The following is a 20,928-nucleotide window of genomic DNA, read 5'->3' as shown; positions in this document are numbered from 1 at the left end:
AGTGGTTGAGAATCTGCCTGCCAATGCAGGGGACACGGGTTCAAGCCCTGGTCTGGGAAGATCCCACATGCCGCGGAGCAACTGGCCCCGTGAGCCACAATTGCTGAGCCTGCGCGTCTGGAGCCTGTGCTCCGCAACAAGAGAGGCCGTGATAGTGAGAGGCCCGCGCACCGCGATGAAGAGTGGTCCCCACTTGCCACAACTAGAGAAAGCCCTCGCACAGAAACGAAGACCCAACACAGCCATAAATAAATAAATAAAATTTAAAAAAAAAAACAAAAAAAACAACACTATGGGGCCCAGGCATTACTATTTGTGTTCATTTAATAGGCGAGGACATTGAGGCTTAGAGTTGTCTAGGGTCATACAGTAAATGAGGGATCTGGCATTGGGACCTACCCAGACAACACACACTCAATATGAACTACTGTGAAAGGGCTGCTCATGTCTGAGGAACAGGTGGCTGTTTTCAATATGCAGAAGTCGAGATGGAGCAATTAACTGGATGTTTCAGAATATTTCATGTCAGGTTTTACTTAACAGTCTGGCTATTCATTTATCACTTTCATTCCACTGAGTCTATAAAGATTTAGCTTGAGGTGTATCTATACTTGGCGAGAAGAGGCTTTGAAGATGTTAATCGTGCTTTCCACATGATGAGGGTCCTGCACATCCAGTAAGTGTCTGCTGTTGACAAATATTATGGAATCTGACAGCAAGGAGATTTTCCGAAGATAGTTATTTCAGTCAAATCATCACCTGTCACTGGATCACTGGACAAAGACAGATGCTGAATATACCAAATGTGTGCCACACCACCAAACAATCTTTTAAATAACAAAATCTTATTTTTATTTTTTACAGAAATTCAGATATTCCAACAAATTTCTTTATATCCTGGACCTTAAAAAAATTACACACAACTTTTGGACGCAATACAACAGAACAGAATGAGAAAGGGAGTCACTTTTTTTAAAAAAGATAAAAACATACTTCGTATACTTAACATTTAGTGACTTACATGTGTATTACCTATGTACAAATGGTACATTGTCAATGACTCATCTTCAGAGCACTATGGTATGCTAAATTACACTTAGGTTGTATGGAAAAAATTTCTTAAAAACATCTGCATGTGGGTAGGAAGCACTTTTTCATGTTCATAAACACCACTATTAGTGTTGTAGGACTCCCAGTGGAATCTGTAATTTACATGGATTAGAGAAAGCCAATACCTTCTATTTTCATTATAGATAAAGTAGAGAGGTACCTCCCTTTAAATCAAAAATGAATTCTTGAAAAGTTGTGTGTAATTAAATTTAGTAAGCAGGGTGTTTTGAATGCAGTGGGAGAGTTAATATTTAAAGCAACAAATAACTCCCAGAACGGCTAACACTTTAGAGATAATAAGTATTCCCCTAATTTGGTTCTTTAGAAAATCCATATCTTTGTGAATTGAGTTTCACATATTTGACTGTATCTGTAATATACTTTTTAGCCATTTGAAACATAATCTCATTTATGGTGAAAAGATGTAGTACCAGAAACATTTGGCAAAACTAGGAGTGTGGTCCTAATAGAGACAGGGTAAGAGAAAACAACCATGATCTGTACCTTGCTTGATTCTTCTTGTATTATCCTCTGTCTGCTCTTCCAGTGATATATACTAATTGGATCTTAATTTTGAGTCTAAAAATGAAGGCATTCTACATGTTCATGTTTTCTGCTCAGGTATAGCACATGGTTTGGCTTACACTGATTACCACGCACATACATTTTAGCTTGTTTTCGTTCTCAAGCAATTGGCTACTTCAATATTAAATATTTTTCTGTTGTTGCGTATTGGCAGGATACGTGGTGAGGGTGATGGCGGGGGAAGCCTGGGAGCAAAAGATTGTTGAAGACAACTGATCATTTGTCACTACTTCTAAATGCCAACCAACTAAAAAACAATTGAGTTTTCTTGAAACCAACATTAGTAAACAAAAAGGCAACTTACTCCTATCAAGTTTCTTTGACCTGTATAAGTTTATATTCATTTATTTCTAAGGCTATTAAATTATTATTTATTTTGTTAGTACCACTTACTATCATTTAGAAATGGGTTTAATGGAATGGTGTTTTTTTAAAATAAAAATGAGTGCCTGTCAGTAAGGGAAAGAAAGGATATGGATTTCTGATGTTATGTATGGCAAAGAAATAGAAAAAAAGAAGGTATTTTAGATGCTATTTATAAAGTATATTAAATTCCTATGCATATATTAGGGAGAATTAGAAAAAGTGTTTATTTGATAGCAGCCTATACATTATATGTAAGCATCCAAGGTGAAAATGAGCTTTCTATATTTTTCAGAGTTCCTTGATGCTGTTTCCTGAAAGATAGGGAAATCTACGTTGCTCGGGAAACTATGATGTAAAGATGTACTTCCTGTAATATACAGCTTGATGGAGTAATAGTATATGTCAGAAACACTTTCTCAGTAATAACGTGTACAGACAGATTAAACTGAACACAGACTTGGTAAAAAGTTTGAAGCGTTACATCTCTTAACTGAGTGGTTTTAACTAATTACACAGTGACATAAATGAACGGCAGACATGGGAACCAAAGGTCATGGCTCCTATGAAAACATTCACAGGCATTTTCTAAGATGCTTCCTCCATAACTGATGCTTGATCAGCTTCTTGGCTATTGAAATAGGAATAATTTAGGATGGACTGCCTTTTTTAAAATAATCTTTAAAGGTTAAAGCTTTTTGTTTTCTGTTTGATTAAAAAAGGACAGTTTACAAACTTCGGTACATATATATTTTACATATTAATTCTAGCACATTTATATTCCTTTTCCTTAAAATATTTCCTGAATGTGATTTCTCATGAATATTATCTGCTCTTATTCAATGATAGTTTCCAATGAGCTGGTGTTTAATCCGTGATCACATCTCCTTCCAGAAAATCACTCCCATCTCTGCCGATCTAGATTTAGAAGGTGCTTTGACAGTGGATGCTTCACTCTCGCCCATATCCATCTTGGTACTCTGATCTCTCCCAAGCGTCTTCCTTCTCGATGTTGATGTACAAAAGCTGTTATTCAATTTGTTTAGCTGTTATTTGATTTGTTTTGTGCTCATTCTAGAGAATATTGGCTTAGCAGAACTGCAGAAGGGGGTAAGGGGTGGGGAAGAGAAAGACAAAAGAGAGAAAGAAGAAATGCATCATTTTCTGTCCTCAAGATTTTTGTGCATATTTGTCACGGAAAAACCACACCAACAAATGGTTCCAATGCACTTTAGATTTGTTATCAAAAAAGACTGAAAAGTTTGAGGTTTCTGGTCCATTAAACAAACAGCACAGTCTTCCTGGTGAGGGGATCCCCTGATAACCCAGACATGCATATTCCCTATGTGTGGGTGAAGATTACAGGCTGCTTTGAAAGAGCAAGGAAGAAGGCAAAATGATCCCAAGCATCATTGATTTTTCTGTCTGGCACAGAAAATGTCTCCTTGAGTATTTTCCTTTTCCTTCCAAGTTTTACTTTATTATCCAATCAACATTATAACGGCTACAAAAAGAATGATTATAAAGATGAATCATCCATGATCCAATCACCTTGAGACATGAACGGTTTTCTTCCCATGTCTCTTTCTATTTCTTATCTAAATGTGCACTTATTTGGTATAGTAGGAATCACAGTATAGATGACATTTTTAACATTATATTAAAAACATTACATTTCCTGCGTTTGCACTCTGCATCATCAGCATCAGTTTCTCATGACTGCACAATATTCCATTCCATTCTCATTCCTCTCCAGTCCACGCTCAATATTACATTCTCAGGGATTTCACAAATGTCAGATATGTAGGTAGGTTTCTGTTTCTTTTGTTATTATCAGTAATGAATATCTTTGCATATAAAACTATGTGTTCTCTTAAATTCTTTCTTTAGGACAAATGCTCAGGGGATGGCTGCTTTTCCTTTTCTCCAACATATTAGTGACTGTGCCTATATTGATAGAGACCACAAACAGTATGATCGACTCTATTCTTTGGATGATTTTCATAGACTTTGGCACTGTTAACCAGGGCTTAAGGGCATGTTATATATTGTGAAGATCGGTCAGTGCACCTAGTTGGCCAGATTGGGGCTGAAAGAAAACAGCCTGTTGGGTTTTGCATCACAGAGCACTTAGAAACACAAATTATAATAAAACAATTGGCTCATTATTCAGTTTTAGTCCTCGTTTCACATCTCAAGATAAGATTATGCTTTTTGAATAAGTGCTAGGGAAACCTCTGATTCTGTCGTTGTTTCTAGAATTTATCCCCTTGTTGTTTTCCAACATGCTTTAAAAAATTTTAATGCACTTTTTGATTTTTAACGAACTTCTCTCAGTGAGAGAAGTTGCTGTAATGTACCCAGACTACACAGGGGATAACTGAAATATGATCATGTCATAATGATGATTAGTCTGTAATGATTCTGTGAGCTTGAATCACGCTGGCAGAGTGATTTCTTCAGATAAGCAACATAAGCAAGCCATCCGTGGATTTTACACAGTGCTACAGGCACTTCTGAACTTTGTGTGGTCTCTGTTGCCTTGTCATGGAGGTGCTCTTGCTCGATGGAATCCAAAGTTGGGCTTGTGGGTCCATGATTCCACTACTCCAGCATAATTCACTCACTCTGCATAATTTTCTATTTAAAATCCACAAAGCTGCATGCCTGGGTTTTCAAGTAAGATTTGTGAAAGGTGCTAGTGGGGGAGGGGGAGGGGGAGGAGGAGTGGGGTTGTAAGTGTAGGAAGGAGAACAGGGAAATCGGCGATGAAAAGTGGCCGTGCGTGTGGAAGAGAAGGTAGTCCCGGGAAGTGCACTTCTCAGGACTATACCTGTGTGATGTAGGGCAAGAGGGAGGCCAGAGGGAGTCCCCATTGTCTTGAGGTTTGCAAATGAATAGACCCCTGATTTCATGATAGAAAAGCCTGACGTGGTGTGAACCATTTGTTAGCATCTCGGAAACAGAGACTCCCGCTTTCTCTTTCCCCAGCTCTAAGCTGCCTGATTTGGCTTTATAACATCCCATTGGGCTGGGAAGAGAGCAAACAGGGGTGGAAGGGCTTTAGATCAGGGCTTTAGTTCTGACACCCAAGCCTGGGGAGAAGGGAGCTTCCTACAGGGTAGGCACCTCCCTGGGAAGATCCTGAGCCTTCTTGTAGGAAGGGAACCTCTGTGGCCAGTCTCACAGGGTTTCCTGTTTATGCCCCACCATCTGGGCCCATGGCGGAGGAGCAGACCAGGACAAGTCATTCATCACCAACCGTTCCCGGATCTGCTTTGGTCTTGGGTCACGGGTAGCCTCCGGGTAGCCAAATGCCTCACTGGATCCCTCGTTGTCATCTCACCATCGATTACTCAGCCCTTCCTTCTTTCAGTTCTCTTCTTTGTTGACCACTATCCACATTGGGACTATACTCCCCAGTACTGACCTTGGGTGGGGAGCTGAAGAGTGAATGGGAAAAGAGAGAGTGAAGACTGCAAGCCAGGCCTGGACTAGGGGAGGCAAGTGGGGATCCTCGGGTGTGAGATTTAAGGAGGCGCTCACTCTCAGGGTCGTGCCAATGCAGGGCGAGGGCCTCCTTAAATTCTGCGTGCTAGGCTCCTCATCTGCCTCACCCTAGCCCCGGTCCTGCTGCGAGCACGGGCTGCCCTGTAGGAGGCCTCCTGGGAAAGCTGGCTGGGCTGGGGCTACTCAGACATGGCTCCCACTGTGTATTCCTTCTTCCTAGTGCGCGACGCCACCACGCAACAGGAACCCTGGGGCATGTGAGAATTCTGCAGCCTGTGCCAGGCTAAAAGAACCAGCACCTGTGTTCCAGGGTTGATCAGAACACCAACACTCCTTATACAAGACCAGGACAACACTTTGCCAAAGGAGTACAATTAGAATTCTACAGCAATCACTTAAATGGCCTGCACAAAGAATTTTCCACCTGAAAGCTTGGAAGGGGCTAGCCCTTCAAACAGACGTGTGAAGCCAGCAGGTGGAATAGGATAAAGGGCAGGGTTTCCCTCTCCAGATGTTACTGTCACTCCTTCTGCCTAATAATTCTGAGACACCAGGGCCGTTTGCAGAATTTGGTGGCAGCATTAGCATGGTTACACTGTGATCTTCGCTTTGTAAAACATTCTGCTTTTTTCAAAACTTTTGCTAACATTTCCCACGCACCATTGACGTTGCATAGCTCAGGGGAGGCGATTTAAAAGCTGTCATCTTCTCCCAGGTTTGTACAGAGCAGGGCTGAATAAATAAGTCATTCAATGCTGCTGTGGATCTTTGTTCAGCCGGGTTTGTCCTTGTAACACGTCATGGGCTCCGAGTCGCCCATGTTTCATTTCCAAAGGGCTCTTTGCAAACCCTTTACGAAGCTGTCATTTGAATCGCTGCTCATGAGAGCAGCATTTATAACGGCCACATTGTCCAGGCTGTCTAAATGCTGTGGTGTCGCTGAATTTTCTATGTGTTTGCCGGCTTTGAAAGGTCTCCTGTGATCTGCTTCTGCGTATTGTTCCTATCCGACCTATTCAGTTAGGGCTTGGAGCTCCCACTGTCAGGAGAGCTGAGGGGCAGGCACTGTCTAAGTGAGAAAAATGCTTCGTGGGGGTGGTCAGGCTTTTAGCAGAATAGCTTGCTGAATCTTTGTTGTGAAAATGAGTAAGGGCGGAATTCCAGGCCATTTTTTCTCATCGGCTATACAAGCTTAGTCATTTTCTCTCACTCTATTGTTTCAAACTGTGCCCACCTCTGATAGTGCCTTCTGACACCCTTCATCTCTGGGAGGTTGAATACAGTCCCCTGGAAATAACATCTCACCATCTATACTCTCAGGTGGTGTAGACAGGATCTGCCCCACAGCGGGTGTGGCAGGGTAGAGCTGGCTGCAGATTCTCTGCCTTTCCTCTCCTTGAGAGATGGGGTCTATGCTCCCCTCCCCTTCAATCTGGGCTTTAAGAGTACTGGTGGTTTATTTTTTAACGTGGTAAAAGAAAAACACATAAAATATAATTTACCGGGGCTTCCCTGGTGGTGCAGTGGTTGAGAATCCGCCTGCCAACGCAGGGGACACGGGTTCGAGCCCTGGTCTGGGAAGATCCCACACGCCGCGGAGCAATTAGGCCCGTGAGCCACAACTACTGAGCCTGCGCGTCTGGAGCCTGTGCTCCTCAACAAGAGAGGCCGCGATAGTGAGAGGCCCGCGCACCGCAATGAAGAGTGGCCCCCGCTCGCCGCAACTAGAGAGAGCCCTTGCACAGAAACGAAGACCCAACACAGCCGAAAATAAATAAATAAATTTATAAAAAAAAAAAAAATACAATTTACCATCTCAACCATTTTGAAGTTTACAGTCCAGTAGTGTTCAGTATATTCACATTGTTGTGAAACAGATCTCCAGGACTTTCCATCTTGCAAATCTGAAATTCCATACCCATTACACAACATCCCCCTTTCTCTTGGTAACATACCCCCATCCCTTAGTAACCACCATTCTGCTTTCTCTTTCTATGAATTTGATGCCTTTAGATAGCTCCTTTAAGTGGAATCATGCAGTATTTGTCTTTTTGCAACTGGTATATATTTTACTTAGCATAATGTCCTCAAGGTTCAGCCATGTTGTAACCTGTGACAGGATTTCCTTCCTTCTTAAGGTGGGATAATATTCCATTATATGTATGTACCACACTGAGTTTATCCATTCATCTGCTGATGGACATCTGGGCTGCTTCCACCTCTTGGGTATTGTGCATAGTGCTGCTATGACGTGGGTGTGCAAATACTTCCTCAGGACCCTGCTTTCAATGCTTCTGGATATATACCCAGAAGTGGGATTGCTGGATCACATGGTAGTTCTGTTTTTAATTTTTTGAGGAACCTCCATACTGTTTTCTATTGCACCATTTTACAGTCCCACCTACGGTGCACAAGGTTTCCAATTTCTTCACATCTCTCTGACACTTGTTATTTTCTGCTTTTTTGAGACTAGCCATCCTAACGGGTGTGAGGTGATATCTCACTGTGGTTTTGATTTGCATTTCTCTGATGATTAGTGATGTTGAGAGCCTTTAGAGAACTGGCAGTTTCTGATTCCCCTGCTGGAGTGACCACATGGAGAGGCCTTGGTAGTATGTGGAGAGGGAGGATGGCCTGGCTGAGCCCACCTTCCCAGCCATTCCTGCAAGGGCCCCCCCTATGCATGAAGCCTTCTTGGACCCTCCATACTACTGATCTACCTGCCAAATGCCACAAAGTGACCCTAGTTGATGCTACATGGAGCTGAAGAACTGCTCAGCTAAACCCTTCCCGAATTCCTGATCCACACAATTGTGACATATAATAAAACTGGTTGTTAGTAGCCATCCTAATGGGTGTGAGTTTTTTCAACAAAACTTTGACAAAGTTTTAAGACACTAAATTTTGGGATAGTTTGTCATGCAGCAAGAGATAACTGGAACAGTGGGCAGATGCCCTTTCTCTGCCTGTGGTTTGGATTTGCTGCATTAAATACACTGTAAATGACATGAACAGCTAGACAGCTGGCACAATGCTCACAGGTCAGGAAGAGTGCGCCATCTTTGGCTTGTGCGTCATCTTTGGCTTGTGCGTTCCTTCCTGACACATAATTTCTAGAGGAGCAATACCTGAAACCCCGTCCTCCACCTACTGGTCTATCCATAGCCTCTCTTTGGGCAATCATTGGTTTGTCCCTCAGGTGGTCTAACTGTAGGGCATTAGGATCTGTGCTGAAAATAAATGCATGCTCACAACATACTTTTGGGCTGAACTAAGGCCTAACACTGATTGTTGCAGGTTGATTAACACCAGCACTGTAGCTGATGAGAAGGTCTGAATTCGTTGTGATTACACGTATCGATATATGCCCACTGCTCATCTTTACTTGCAGGCCACCCTCCCACTCATCAGTCCCCATCAGCACGCTCTCTGGCCCCTGACTGCAGTGATGCGAGAAAACAGTGAGACGGGAAGCTACACACCAGTTACCAGCCCTTCGATATTCTCTAATGCCTTTTTACACCAACCAGAAAGGTAACACCAGTACTTCTTTCTGGGCTTTATAATTCAGCTTGCATCCACATTCTTAGTTGCTTGCAGCCTGGACTTTTCAATGGGCCTGGCTGTGACTGTACCTGCTAGGTGGCATCTATAGTTTCAGGGCTGGTGCCAGAGGCAGAGGGACGGGGAGTGGGCAGAAAAGGAAAGGAGGACGAAGTATTATAATCTTTGGCTCTTTTCACGTAGGACCAGTGAGTATGTTTACATTTTTAGAACAGAAAGCAAGATACAAAATAGAAATAACTTACTCCTGAAGACTGCCACCACCCTACCTGTCATAGTTCATTTTGGTTTCTTTCTATCATATTTCGGTTTATTTGCTTCATAGCACTACACATGATCTGTAACTATCTCATGTATTTTCTTCTTTTCTGCCTTTCTCCCCCTTGAGAATGTGAGCTCCAGGACATCAGCACCTCCTCTGTCTTGCTCATGAGTGCACCGCCAGCTCCCAGTCCTGAGCCTGATGGCAGGTGATCAACAAATACTTGCTGAACGAATGGAAGAATTAAGAAACAGAAGAGCATCTCCCTCTCCCCCGCCAATAATCCACTAGGTCAGTGCTTCTCACACTTCAATATGTTTAAGAATTGCCCACGTAGCTTGTTAAATATGCAGATTTTGATTCAGCAGGTCGGGGTGAAGCCTGGGAATCTGCATTTCTAACAATCTCCCAGGTGATGCTGCTGCTGGTCCCACACTCTAAGATGCAAGGCCCTGGAATGAGCTCCCTGAGGAGAGACTGCGTCCTATTCATCTTTGTACTCTCAGCTCAGTGATGTGCTTGGTATGTAATAAGTGCTCAAAAGTTGTTTGTTGAATGAATGGCTGAAACCAGCCAGTCACAGGAATCTATGAAAAACCCAGCAAAGCAAATCTTGAGAGACCGGTGGAGGTACTCAGTGACCTGAAACCTCAATGTGGACTTCTTGGGGGCTTTCAATTCCTTCCACCTCCATTAAAGAGCTGGGCAGAGGGAGCCGAGGCGGGGGAGGGGTTCTCCCATCCTGAACCTACAAATAGAGATTTTAGCACTTGGTTGTCACAATAATTTTTTTAAAAATATAAATACATAGAGAGGTAGCTAAGAAATGAAAAATGTACACAACCTGAGACAGACCTAGTACATTTTCTTTTTCCTTTCTTTACCTAGCTTCTCCTATTTTTTAGCCTTTATATTCTCTGCCTTTCTTTATCTCTCTTTTTCTTTCTGTCTGTCTCTTCCAACTTCATTTCCATCTGACATACTGATTTGAACACAGGAGAGTTGGAGGATAACTGTTCAAATTGTTTTTCTGACTCCTCACGCAAAGCTTTGCTGAGACGGGGCTGAAAATGGCCTAAGGATCAGGTCCTGGTGACCTTGCACTATTCCTGTGTGCAAGGGACAATTCACCCTTGACATCAGGCACAACACTATCTCATATGACCTTTCCTAGAAAATAAATAATTCATGAGGAGGAATTTCGATTGTTAATTCATGAACATCTCTTTTGTCTTCTTCCTCCCCTTGCCCCCCTGAAGGAATACTGTAGAATCTATTAAAAGCAAGGAAACAGGCACAATTACTGGTAGGCTCCCCCCAGCATGTTGAGAATAGAATGTGGTGCTGACTTATCAGTCCTAACAATATTCACCGTCCGGTTTTAACAGGAAGCCATTCCGCACTTTACACAGGTTGAAAGGCTTTTAATAATGAAGTCCAAAGACACGCCCGTCAGAGGGGGAGAGTGTAGTACCCTCATTCTTAGTGTATTTCACGAGAACTCATAGATTGGGTGTCAATCTTACTACATCATCCCTGCCTTAGTGACTTCTAAGCACTCTTCCGTGCACAGAAATTACAAATTTTTCATAATTGTGTTGCCTTTGCATTTCATGAACTATCCTGAAAACATGTGTGTAATGGGTTATATCTTACTCGGCCCTACAAAAATGTGTAACTTCATTCTGTCTTTGCAGATTGCCTGTGATGTGCACCACATTCTGGTTTAATGCTTATTCAATAATAAAACTCTTTTCCTTTTCTACTACTTTTATGGAGAGATTTTCTGGGTTGGGGGAAGATTTTGTTTTTAATCATATTACCCAGACAATGTATATTGATATATCTCTATTTGTGCATCTAAATGCTTTCTTTAACGCCTGTCCTCTTTTAGGACAGAAGTTACAATAGGGAAGGAAATGTCTTTTGAAAATTTCTCAGAGAGTGCTAGAATCAGTTTTCTTAAAAAGGGCTTTACTAACAATTACCTATTAAAGCCCAAATGATGCTCCCCTTTCTTCTTTCTAACTACTCTACAAGCTTCTATGAAATTATGGTAAGGCACAACTCTTTAAAATCATAAACTCATCCTCTCCTTCAGGAAGTGGTGAGGCTTTTGTTTCTTAGGATGTGGACCTATGGTCTTGAGTGAGTCTTTAGCAGACAGAGTTCAAGATCATGAGGCTTCACATGCGTTTATTACCACAAATTTAACAGTCTTGATCCTAATTATCCATATGGGTGTGGGTTGTAATGAAATAAGACATTCAAGTATGATGTATGCTTCCTCTCTAGACCAAAGGGAAGTGGACCACAGAGTCCATAAGGCAGTTTATAATCAAGATCTAATTCACACACACACACACACACACACACACAGTAGCCCCTGTCAGAGGAGAAATCAAGAACTAATGCATTTGCAACATGGATGGATGTGGAGGGCATTATGTTAAGTGAAGTAAGTCAGACAGAGAAAGACAAATACTGTACGATATCACTTATATGTGGAATCTAAAAAATACAACAAACTAGTGAATATAACAAAAAAGAAGCAGACTCACAGACATAGAGAACAAGCCAGTGGTTGCCAGTGGGGGGTGGTGGTGCCATATAGGGGTGGAGGAGTGGGAGGTACAATCTACTGGGTGTAAGACAGGCTCAAGGATGTGTTGTACAACACAGGGAATATAGCCAATATTTTGTAATAACTGTAAATGGAAAGTAACCTTTAGAAATTGTATATATATAAAAAAAGACCTAATGCACTTAGCAAATGTGTAATCCATCACTGATTGGCTGACATCAGTTAGCCACAAATGACACAGCGGTACGGCAGGGACAGAGAACAGCTGAATTGCAGAACATTAGAGCTTTTTAAAATGCAGAAAGGAGTGGACTGTTCTTCAGCATAGAACTTTGTAGAGGTGACCCTTTGCTGTCAGATAAATCCATGTGCTCAGCACCGCCCAGGAGGCCTCCCGTGGCCTCACCACCACAGCCTCTCCTCATGGGTTCCCCACTTCAGACTGTGCTCTGGCCTGCTGAATCTGACCTGCGGGTCTCGGAAGGAACTCTCCGGGCCTCTGCCCCTTCTGCCGAAATGCCCTTTCTCCAGTTCTCTAAGTGCCGAACCCCTCTCATGTCTCACATCTCATCTCAAAACACTAGTCCTATAGGATTAGGGCCCCACCCTTATGACCTCATTTAACCTTAATTACCTCCTGAAAGGCCATATCTCCAAATACAGTCATACTGGGGGTTAAGGCTTCCACGTATGAATTTGGGGGGATACAAGTCAGTCCATAACAATGCCTAAGGCTCCTTTCAAGAAACATCTGAGATTTGCTGAGCATCTGCTGTGCACTGGGTGCCTGGGACACAGGGGACTATCAGAAGCAGCCCTTGCACTCACAGAGCTCACTGTCTAGCAAGACTAGGCAGGCTGGTTTAATGGATGACTGGCGCAAAATGGGGACCAAATGAGAGAAGGGACGGGTCAGAAAATGCCAGGAGAAAGAAGAGAAAGTGACACCAGGGGTGTGCTTGCATGTAAAAAATACCATGTGAGGACACAGAAAGAAGACGGCCACCTGCAAGCCAAGGGGAGAGGCTTCAGGAGAAATCAAACCTGCCCACATCTTGATCTTAGACTTCCAGCCTCCAGAACTGTGAGAAAATATACTTTTGTTGAAGCCACCCAGTCTGTGGTATTTTGTTATCGAAGTCCTAACAGACTAAGACAGGTGTCAACAAGGCTAACCTCCACCCCTCCCCACCCCCCTTTTTTTTTTTTTTTTTTTGCAGGTAAGCACTCTGAGACCTAGAGAAATGAAATTGCCCAAAGTCATCCAGCTAGTTAGCTGAAGACTTGAATTAGCCTTCTTCTGACCTAGAGTGATGTTCTTTCTCCACTAGTTTTTCATTTTTTCTCCCCAGTGAAACACTTTTTTCAAGTGAATCTTTTAGGAATTCCAGTTCTACACATGAAACAGAACTCAGGGCAGCTGCCCCAATCAAGGGCCCAGAACCCCACTCTGCCCAATCTTTCCCCTCTTCCCCTGTCCCTCCTCTATATCACACCTCTGCAGATCTCCAAGGATTCATGGAATCTAGTGTGAAAAGTACTGCTGTACCCCACGCTGCCTCCTCCATACAATGTCACACATCTCTCAATTTGCCATGCTCTCTCTCACTGATGTAAGGCATTAGAAACCTGTTCTGAAGTAGGAAAGCCAACTGGGTCAGTAGAAGATAAGACAAGGCAGCCAGAGGATGGATGACTAGGATTTATGAGATGGAAAGGTCACTGCAGTTGATTTGGCTCTGTCCTGGGGAGATGGTAAAGACCTCAACAAGTACAGCAGAATCATTCAGAAACCAGGTGTGCCCCTACCCTGGTCTGGGACTCATTTTCTAAGCAAGCAATATCCAAAACATACACATGGCTTCATTCCAAGGTGTACTGATGTTACAGTAAAGGCACTTTGCTGATGACCGGGGGAGAAAATCCCATGGCCTTGGGGATCTCTGCCGCAGAAACCGGGCTTTGTGAATGCTATATGGCCAAGAGCAGTGCCTCCTCTGGACCTTCTTGGATCTCAGTCACCTGGGTATTTGTGAATATGCAGATTCCAGAATCCCAGGTAGACCTACTGAGGCAGTATCAAGCCCCCCATGTGTACATTCAAATTTAAGGTTAGCACTTGGGCTTTGGAATCAGAGGAAAGTTTGAATCCTGGGTCGTCCACTTCTTAGATGTGGCCAAGTCATTTTACTTGCTATAGCTTTGGCTTTCTCATCTGTAAAGTGGATGTAATACCTATTTTACAAGTTTGTTTTGAGAAATCAAGGTCAGCATTAAATCCTCATCCTCCCCAGGGGAGAGAGAGAGAAGAGAGGAAATAGAGTCGAATTGAGAAAAGCAGTTTCTAAGACTTTCCTGTGAAGTTTCTCCTATTTTGACAAATAATAAAATAAGAAATCCACATAGTTTCTTAGTGCTTATTTGGAATTAAGCACTTTAAAATAACCCTTGAGGGTTTTATAGGCACTAAGGATAACATCCAAGTGCTGGAAATACAACTCCACTGGGGTAAGCATTTGGCTGGAAGGAGGAGGGAAGGAGGCAGCAGACTTAACCCCGGGAGAGGCCTGTTTGCTATTTTATGGACGTGGTCATACCCTGAGTCATACCCCAGTCAGAACATCTCCCCGAAAAGCTTAGAAAGCAGCTGTGGTCCTTGTTCTCTGTAAGACTACTGGCTGGGATTTTAAGGTTTCTCTATGATGATAAAAGCTACCTTTATTGAACACTAACTGTATGCCAGGCATGTACTAAGTGCTTTACATCCATTATGCTATTCAATCCCCACAAATACCCCTGTGGCAGGTAATATCATTAATTCCATTTTACTAGTAAGAAAATGAATTCAATGGTTATGACTTTGAGTAGTATACACCAATAAAGATAACAAAGAGCAAAGGCAAACAAGATCCACCTCTGTTTTCTTGACCATTGTACTTTGATATTACTTCCCCAGACATGTCTGAGTCTTGAGACAGTCTTGCCTGTCACTCTACTCCTTTCTCTGATCTGCACAGATGAGACTGGGGTCTCAGTTAATACCAGGTTGTGAGTGTAAAGTCCAATGAATGGCATTTAATAAATATTTGTAAAAAATGCTCTGAATATACTATCATAACAACAGAACAAAGTTGTACACATAAGATTGTTTATTATGGCAAAAAATTGAAAGTAAGTGTAATGCCACAATAGGAGATTGGATAAATAAATTGTGGTACTTTCCTACAACCATTTAAAGTGAATATAGACTGACAAAGTAATCTTGAGAAAGAACAGAGCTGGAAGTATCATGCTCCCTTACTTCAGACTACACTACAAAGCTACAGTAATCAAACAGCATGGTACTGGCACAAAAACAGAAATATAGATCAATGGAACAGGATGAAAGCCCAGATATAAACCCATGCACTTATGGTCAATTAATCTACAACCAAGGAGGCAAGACTATACAACGGGGAAAAGACAATTTCTTCTATAAGTGGTGCTGGGAAAACTGGACAGCTACATGTAAAGGAATAAAATTAGAACATTTCCTCACACCATATACAAAAATAAACTCAGAATGGGTTAAGGGCTTAAATAGAAGACTGGAAACCATAAAACTCCTAGAAGAAAACATAGGCAGAACACTCTTCCACATAAATTGTTAGCAATATTTTTTTGGATCTGTCACCTAAGGCAAAGGAAACAAAAGCAAATATAAACAAATGGAACCAAATTAAACTTAAAAGCTTTTGCACAGCAAAGGAAACCACTGACAAAATGAAAGACAACCTACTGAATGGGAGAAAATAATTGCAAATGATATGACCAATAAGGAGTTAATATCCAACATATATAAAGAGCTCATACAACTCAATACCCAAAAAACAAACCACTCGATTAAAAAATGGGCAGAAGTCTTGAATAGACAGTTTTCCAAAGAAGACATGACGAGCAGGCACATGAAAAGATGCCCCAAATCACGAAGCATCAGAGAAATGCAAATCGAAACCACAATGAGATAATCACCTCACACCTGCCAGAAATGGCTATCATCAAAAAGACCACAGATAACTAATGTTGGCAAGGATGTGGAGAAAAGGGAACTCTTGTATATTGTTGGTAGGAATGTAAATTGGTGTAGTCACTATGAAAAACAGTATGGAAGTTCCTCAAAAAACTAAAAATAGAACTACCATATGATCTAGCAATTCCACTCCTCGGTATGTATCTGAAGAAAATGAAAACACTAATTCAAAAAGATACATACACCTCAATGTTCATAGCAGCACTATTTACAATAGCCAAGATATGGAAGCACCCTAAGTGTCCATCAATAGATGAATGGATAAAGAAGTGGTATATACATACAATGGAATACTACTCAGCCATAAAAAGAATGAAATTTTGCCATTTGCAACACCACGGATGGACCTGGAGGGTATTATGTTAAGTGAAATGAGTCAGACAGAGAAAGACAAATACTCTATGTTATCACTTATATGTGGAATCTAAAAAATAAAACAAACTAGTGAATATAACAAAAAAGAAGCAGACTCACAGAAATAGAGAACAAACTAGTGGTTGCCTGTGGAGAGAGGGAAGGGAGGAGGAGCAAGATAGGGATAGGGAGTAAGAGGTACAAACTACTGTGTATAAAATAAGTACGCTACAAGGACATACTGTACAGCACAGGGAATGTAGCCAATATTTTATAATAACTTTAAATGGAGTATAATCTATAAAAATTTTGAATCATTATGTTGTACACCTGAAATTAATATTACAAATCAACTATGCCTCAATTAAAAAATTTAAAAAGTAAAATGAATGTAGATCTATATTAAATGAGTGATATCCATGACATATTAAATGAAAAAAGCAGGTTATTAAATAGCATGTATAGTGTGATTCCATTTGTGAAAATAAAACACATTTATATATGCATGGGAAAAAAAACGTGGAAGGATCTACCCCATAATGTGCTAATTAAGCTCTGAATGACAGATTTATGTGTTTTTCACTTTCTGTATTGTCTGTTTTGTTTTTTTTTTTACAATGAGCTGAGCATGCATTACTTTTATAATTAGAAAAAAATATGCTATTATCATTTTGGAAATTAAATGCCTTGAAAAGAAAAGGAAATTGAACATTCTACCATCTTCATAGTCTTCATGAATTTGTGTTTGTTTCTCCAAGAGGGAGATTAGGAGATGGTCTGAAACTCTGAGCACACCATAGGGATAGCTATGTTTGTATTTCTAAGCATCCCTTTTGCTACCTCCACATATACTCAATATATTTTTCAATATATCACTCAATACATTCTTGATGAATGAATGAGCACTGGAAAGAAAATCTGTGATCGATATGCAAAGTATTGCCAAAGAAGCACAATTTCATAAGGACTGGAAGGAGCCATAACAATGGAAAAGAATAACTTTCCATTTCTTTTTCTTAGATTCCTGGTAGCAGGATTAACTTGTGTTCAAAGTAATTCCATGAATGACTTTACATCCTAGAATCGAGGCAGACCAGGGTGGTAATTGTTTAAGTCACTGTAAGAGCTGCTCCCAACAGACGTTTCCCATCAACCTGTCTATACTATATCTCTCTTCTTCGTTATTGTTGCCTTTGGAGGCTGTCACAGATAAGAGGGCTGCCATGCCATTTCTCCTTTGTCCAGTACAGGTTCACTATAATAGAACATCCTTCTTTCACAGATAGGGAACAGATTTCTGGTTCTTAGAAAGGCTTCTTGGGCTTCCCTGGTGGTGCAGTGGTTGAGAAGCTGACTGCCAATGCAGGGGACAAGGGTTCGAGCCCTGGTCTGGGAGGATCCCACATGCCGCGGAGCAGCTAGGCCCGTGAGCCACAATTACTGAGCCTGCGCGTCTGGAGCCTGTGCTCCTCAACAAGAGAGGCCGCAATAGTGAGAGGTCCGCACACCGCGATGAAGAGTGGCCCCCGCTCACCGCAACTAGAGAAAGCACTCGCACAGAAACGAAGACCCAACACAGCCATAAATAAATAAATAAATAAATAAATAAATAAATAAAAATAAACACGAATCCTGTAATCTTTAAAAAAAAAAAAAAAAGAAAAAGAAAGGCTTCTCAACCTCCAAACAGACTTTGCTGATTTTATTTGTGATGCAGGGGAATGGGTCTTGGTCAATACAAAAGAAAGCCAATTCAGTGACCATTCTAAACAGACTCAGTTTGGCAATTAGATGTCTCTGATGTGAGAGGAAAGTTGAGGTGTAAGTAGGCAGGGCACCAGATCAGCAGAAAGGCTCAAGAGATTAACCCTGACAGTTGCAACAGGTGCTACAGTAGCCGAAGCAGAAATAAATTATCTACTATGTCACATAAAAAGACTAAACATTCAGTGGCCACCCACTCTGGTCTGTGGCAGGCATGATGCAAGGTGAACAGGGGCCTGGCTGGTAAGCTTCCTCACCCCTCGTCCTGTCTGTTCTCATCAGCCTTTGAGGCAGGGAAGCACAAGCAGTACCCTCACAGGCATTCCTGGGGGCCACATTCAATCTCTATTTCAGACAAAGGAACAAAGTGCAGAGGTGGTCCTCACAGCCCACCTAAACCTGCTCCGCTGCTGAAGGCGGTTTTGGCAGAGCCTGGCTTCCCTCCTGGTCCTTCCGGGCCTCCGGCCTGAAATCCCTTCCTGCTAGCAGTTTATCTCAGCACTGGGCACTGAAGTTTGCACCACCAAGTGTTCAGAGCCCACTGAGGGGGAGGGGCTGTCAGTTACAAAGGGACAAACATACACCCAGTTTAGCCACTTAGTTGCAGCCCCTCCATACAGACATCAAGCCAGGAGCTCTGGGGCAGGGCTACTGCTCCAGGCAGTGACTGGATAGTTTTTCCTGAGCTCTACAGGGAGTTGTAGTGTGGGGAAGGGAGAGGATGGAGCCCAGATTAAGATGAACAGCTCTGACAGCCCGGTGATTACTCAGAGCCTGCCTCAGAGTCTCTTCTTGCTCTGCAGGGAAGGGGCATAAGAATGCCCCCAGCATTATTCTGCTAAGCTGTAAAACAATTCTTCTTAGATGTTTCCTGATTCAAGGACTGAATGAGGAGAGAAGACCAAAGGAAAGAACACCTCTAGGAAATATAATTAGAATTGCTCCTTAATAAGAAAAACTGAATTGAACTTACTTAATTTTGAGATGTGTTACCATATACCAGGTAGAGTGTAGCAGCTTGAATTTTTAAAATTTTCTATTTTATCAAGGCAATATAGTGCATTATTGCTAAAAAAAATCAAACCATACAAGTGATCTTGTGATGAAAGTCACCCCTGCTTCATCATACCCAGTATGCTTCTCATACCCAGTCTTACTCCCCCAAGACAATCTCCTTTAATAGTTTGCAATTATACTAGTTACTTTGGTAGTCAAAATCATATGCTAATATTCCCCTATTTATACTATATCAATTTTTGGATGATTCTATTGAATCGCCTTTAGAAAAAGTGAGGATTTGCCTCCACTACTCCTCACCTTCTTTCCCTCCCAATTTTGAGTTGGTTGCCTTAAATACTATGTATACCTTTACCTCTTTTTCTTGTTCTCTCTTTCTTTCTTTTAATTGAAGTACAGCTGATTTACAATGTTGTGTTAGTTTCAAGTGTATAGCAAAGTGATTCAGTTGTATATTTATATATATAAATATTCTTTTCCAGATTCTTTTCCATTATAAGTCATTACAAGATATTGAATATACTTCCCAGTCGGTCCTTGTTGTTTATTTTTTATATAGTAGTGTGTATCTCTTAATCCCAAACTCCTAATTTATCCCTCCCCCCCCCTTTTCTCTTTGGTAACCATAAGTTTGTTTTCTATGTCTGTGAATCTACTTTCTGTTTTGTAAATAAGTTTATTTGTATCATTTTTTTTTAGATTCCACATATAAGTGATATGATATGATATTTGTCTTTCTCTATCTGACTTGCTTCACTTACTATGATCATCTCTAGGTCCATCCATGTTGTTGCAAATGGCATTACTGCATTCTTTTTTATGGCTGAGTAATATTCCATTGTATATATGTACCACATCTTCTTTATCCATTCATCTATTGATGGACATTTAGGTTGCTAACACGTCTTGGCTATTGTAAATAGTGCTGCTAGCTATGAACATTGGGTACATGTGTCTTTTCAAATTAGAGTTTTCATCTTTTCCAGATATATGCCTAGGAGTGGGGTCGCTGGATCATACGGTAGCTCTAGTTTTAGTTTTTTAAGGAACCTCCATACTGTTCTCCATAGTGGCTGTATCAATTTACATTCCCACCAACAGTGTAGGAGGGTTCCCTTTTCTCCACACCCTCTCCAGCATTATTATAGATCTTGTTCCTTTTCTGACTTTAGGTCAGACTCATCTCTATTTGAGATGAATCTATCACGTGACTGTTCCTTTTCCTTCTACATTTTTACCTCTGACTTTCTGACATAAGCTTGACTTTTCGAAAGTCAACTGGGGATTTTCAGTACATTAATCAATGAAAACATCTTAGAGAGGAACCTCCCCTCTGCCTTATCAAGGGTAGTTTAAGGCCTCGGCTTTTTACATGTCTACACATGATCGTTCGTGCCTTGTTCACACATATAGCGATGGCTGCATTGTATTGTCATGGATCTAACTGCAAGGGTATCTTCCTCACTGGCATTATGTGAGACTGGATGATAAGAATTGAGCATTCGACCTCTGTATCCTCATGACCTAGTAGCATGCCTGGTGCATGGTAGGCCCTCAATGTCTGTTTGCTGTGGAATGTATGTAGTTCTCTCTATTTTTATATAACTAGACTATTGAATGGTTGAAGGGGTGAGGTAACTTAAGAATAGGTTCGAATATGGAAAAATTCATCAATGCTGTGTCTCTACTATCATGGTTCCCCGAGAGAGCATGTGTGTATGTGTACATGTATCTGAGGTTCCTGGT

At 41.5% G+C, this 20,928-nt stretch overlaps 1 protein-coding gene across 3 annotated transcripts in view; it reads right to left on the bottom strand.

The window, feature by feature from the left end:
- Positions 1 to 834: 834 nt before the first annotated feature.
- LHFPL3 (LHFPL tetraspan subfamily member 3) overlaps positions 835 to 20,928 on the bottom strand; it is a 543,757-nt gene continuing 523,663 nt past the window's right edge. The window contains exon 4 of one of the 3 annotated variants that reach the window (XM_036863249.1): positions 835 to 3,156. Coding sequence is in view for 1 of the 3 variants with exons in the window: in XM_036863247.1 (XP_036719142.1) it covers positions 3,128 to 3,156 (29 nt within the window). In the remaining 2 variants the exon portion in view is untranslated. The remainder of the gene's footprint in view (positions 3,157 to 20,928) is intronic. The other 2 variants (XM_036863247.1, XM_036863248.1) reach the window with 2 other exon arrangements.

This window comes from Balaenoptera musculus, chromosome 9 (assembly GCF_009873245.2).
Source record: "Balaenoptera musculus isolate JJ_BM4_2016_0621 chromosome 9, mBalMus1.pri.v3, whole genome shotgun sequence".
NCBI lineage: Eukaryota > Metazoa > Chordata > Mammalia > Artiodactyla > Balaenopteridae > Balaenoptera > Balaenoptera musculus.
The sequence above is the reverse complement of the archived record's forward strand: the minus strand, read 5'-3'. Positions and strand labels throughout refer to the sequence as shown.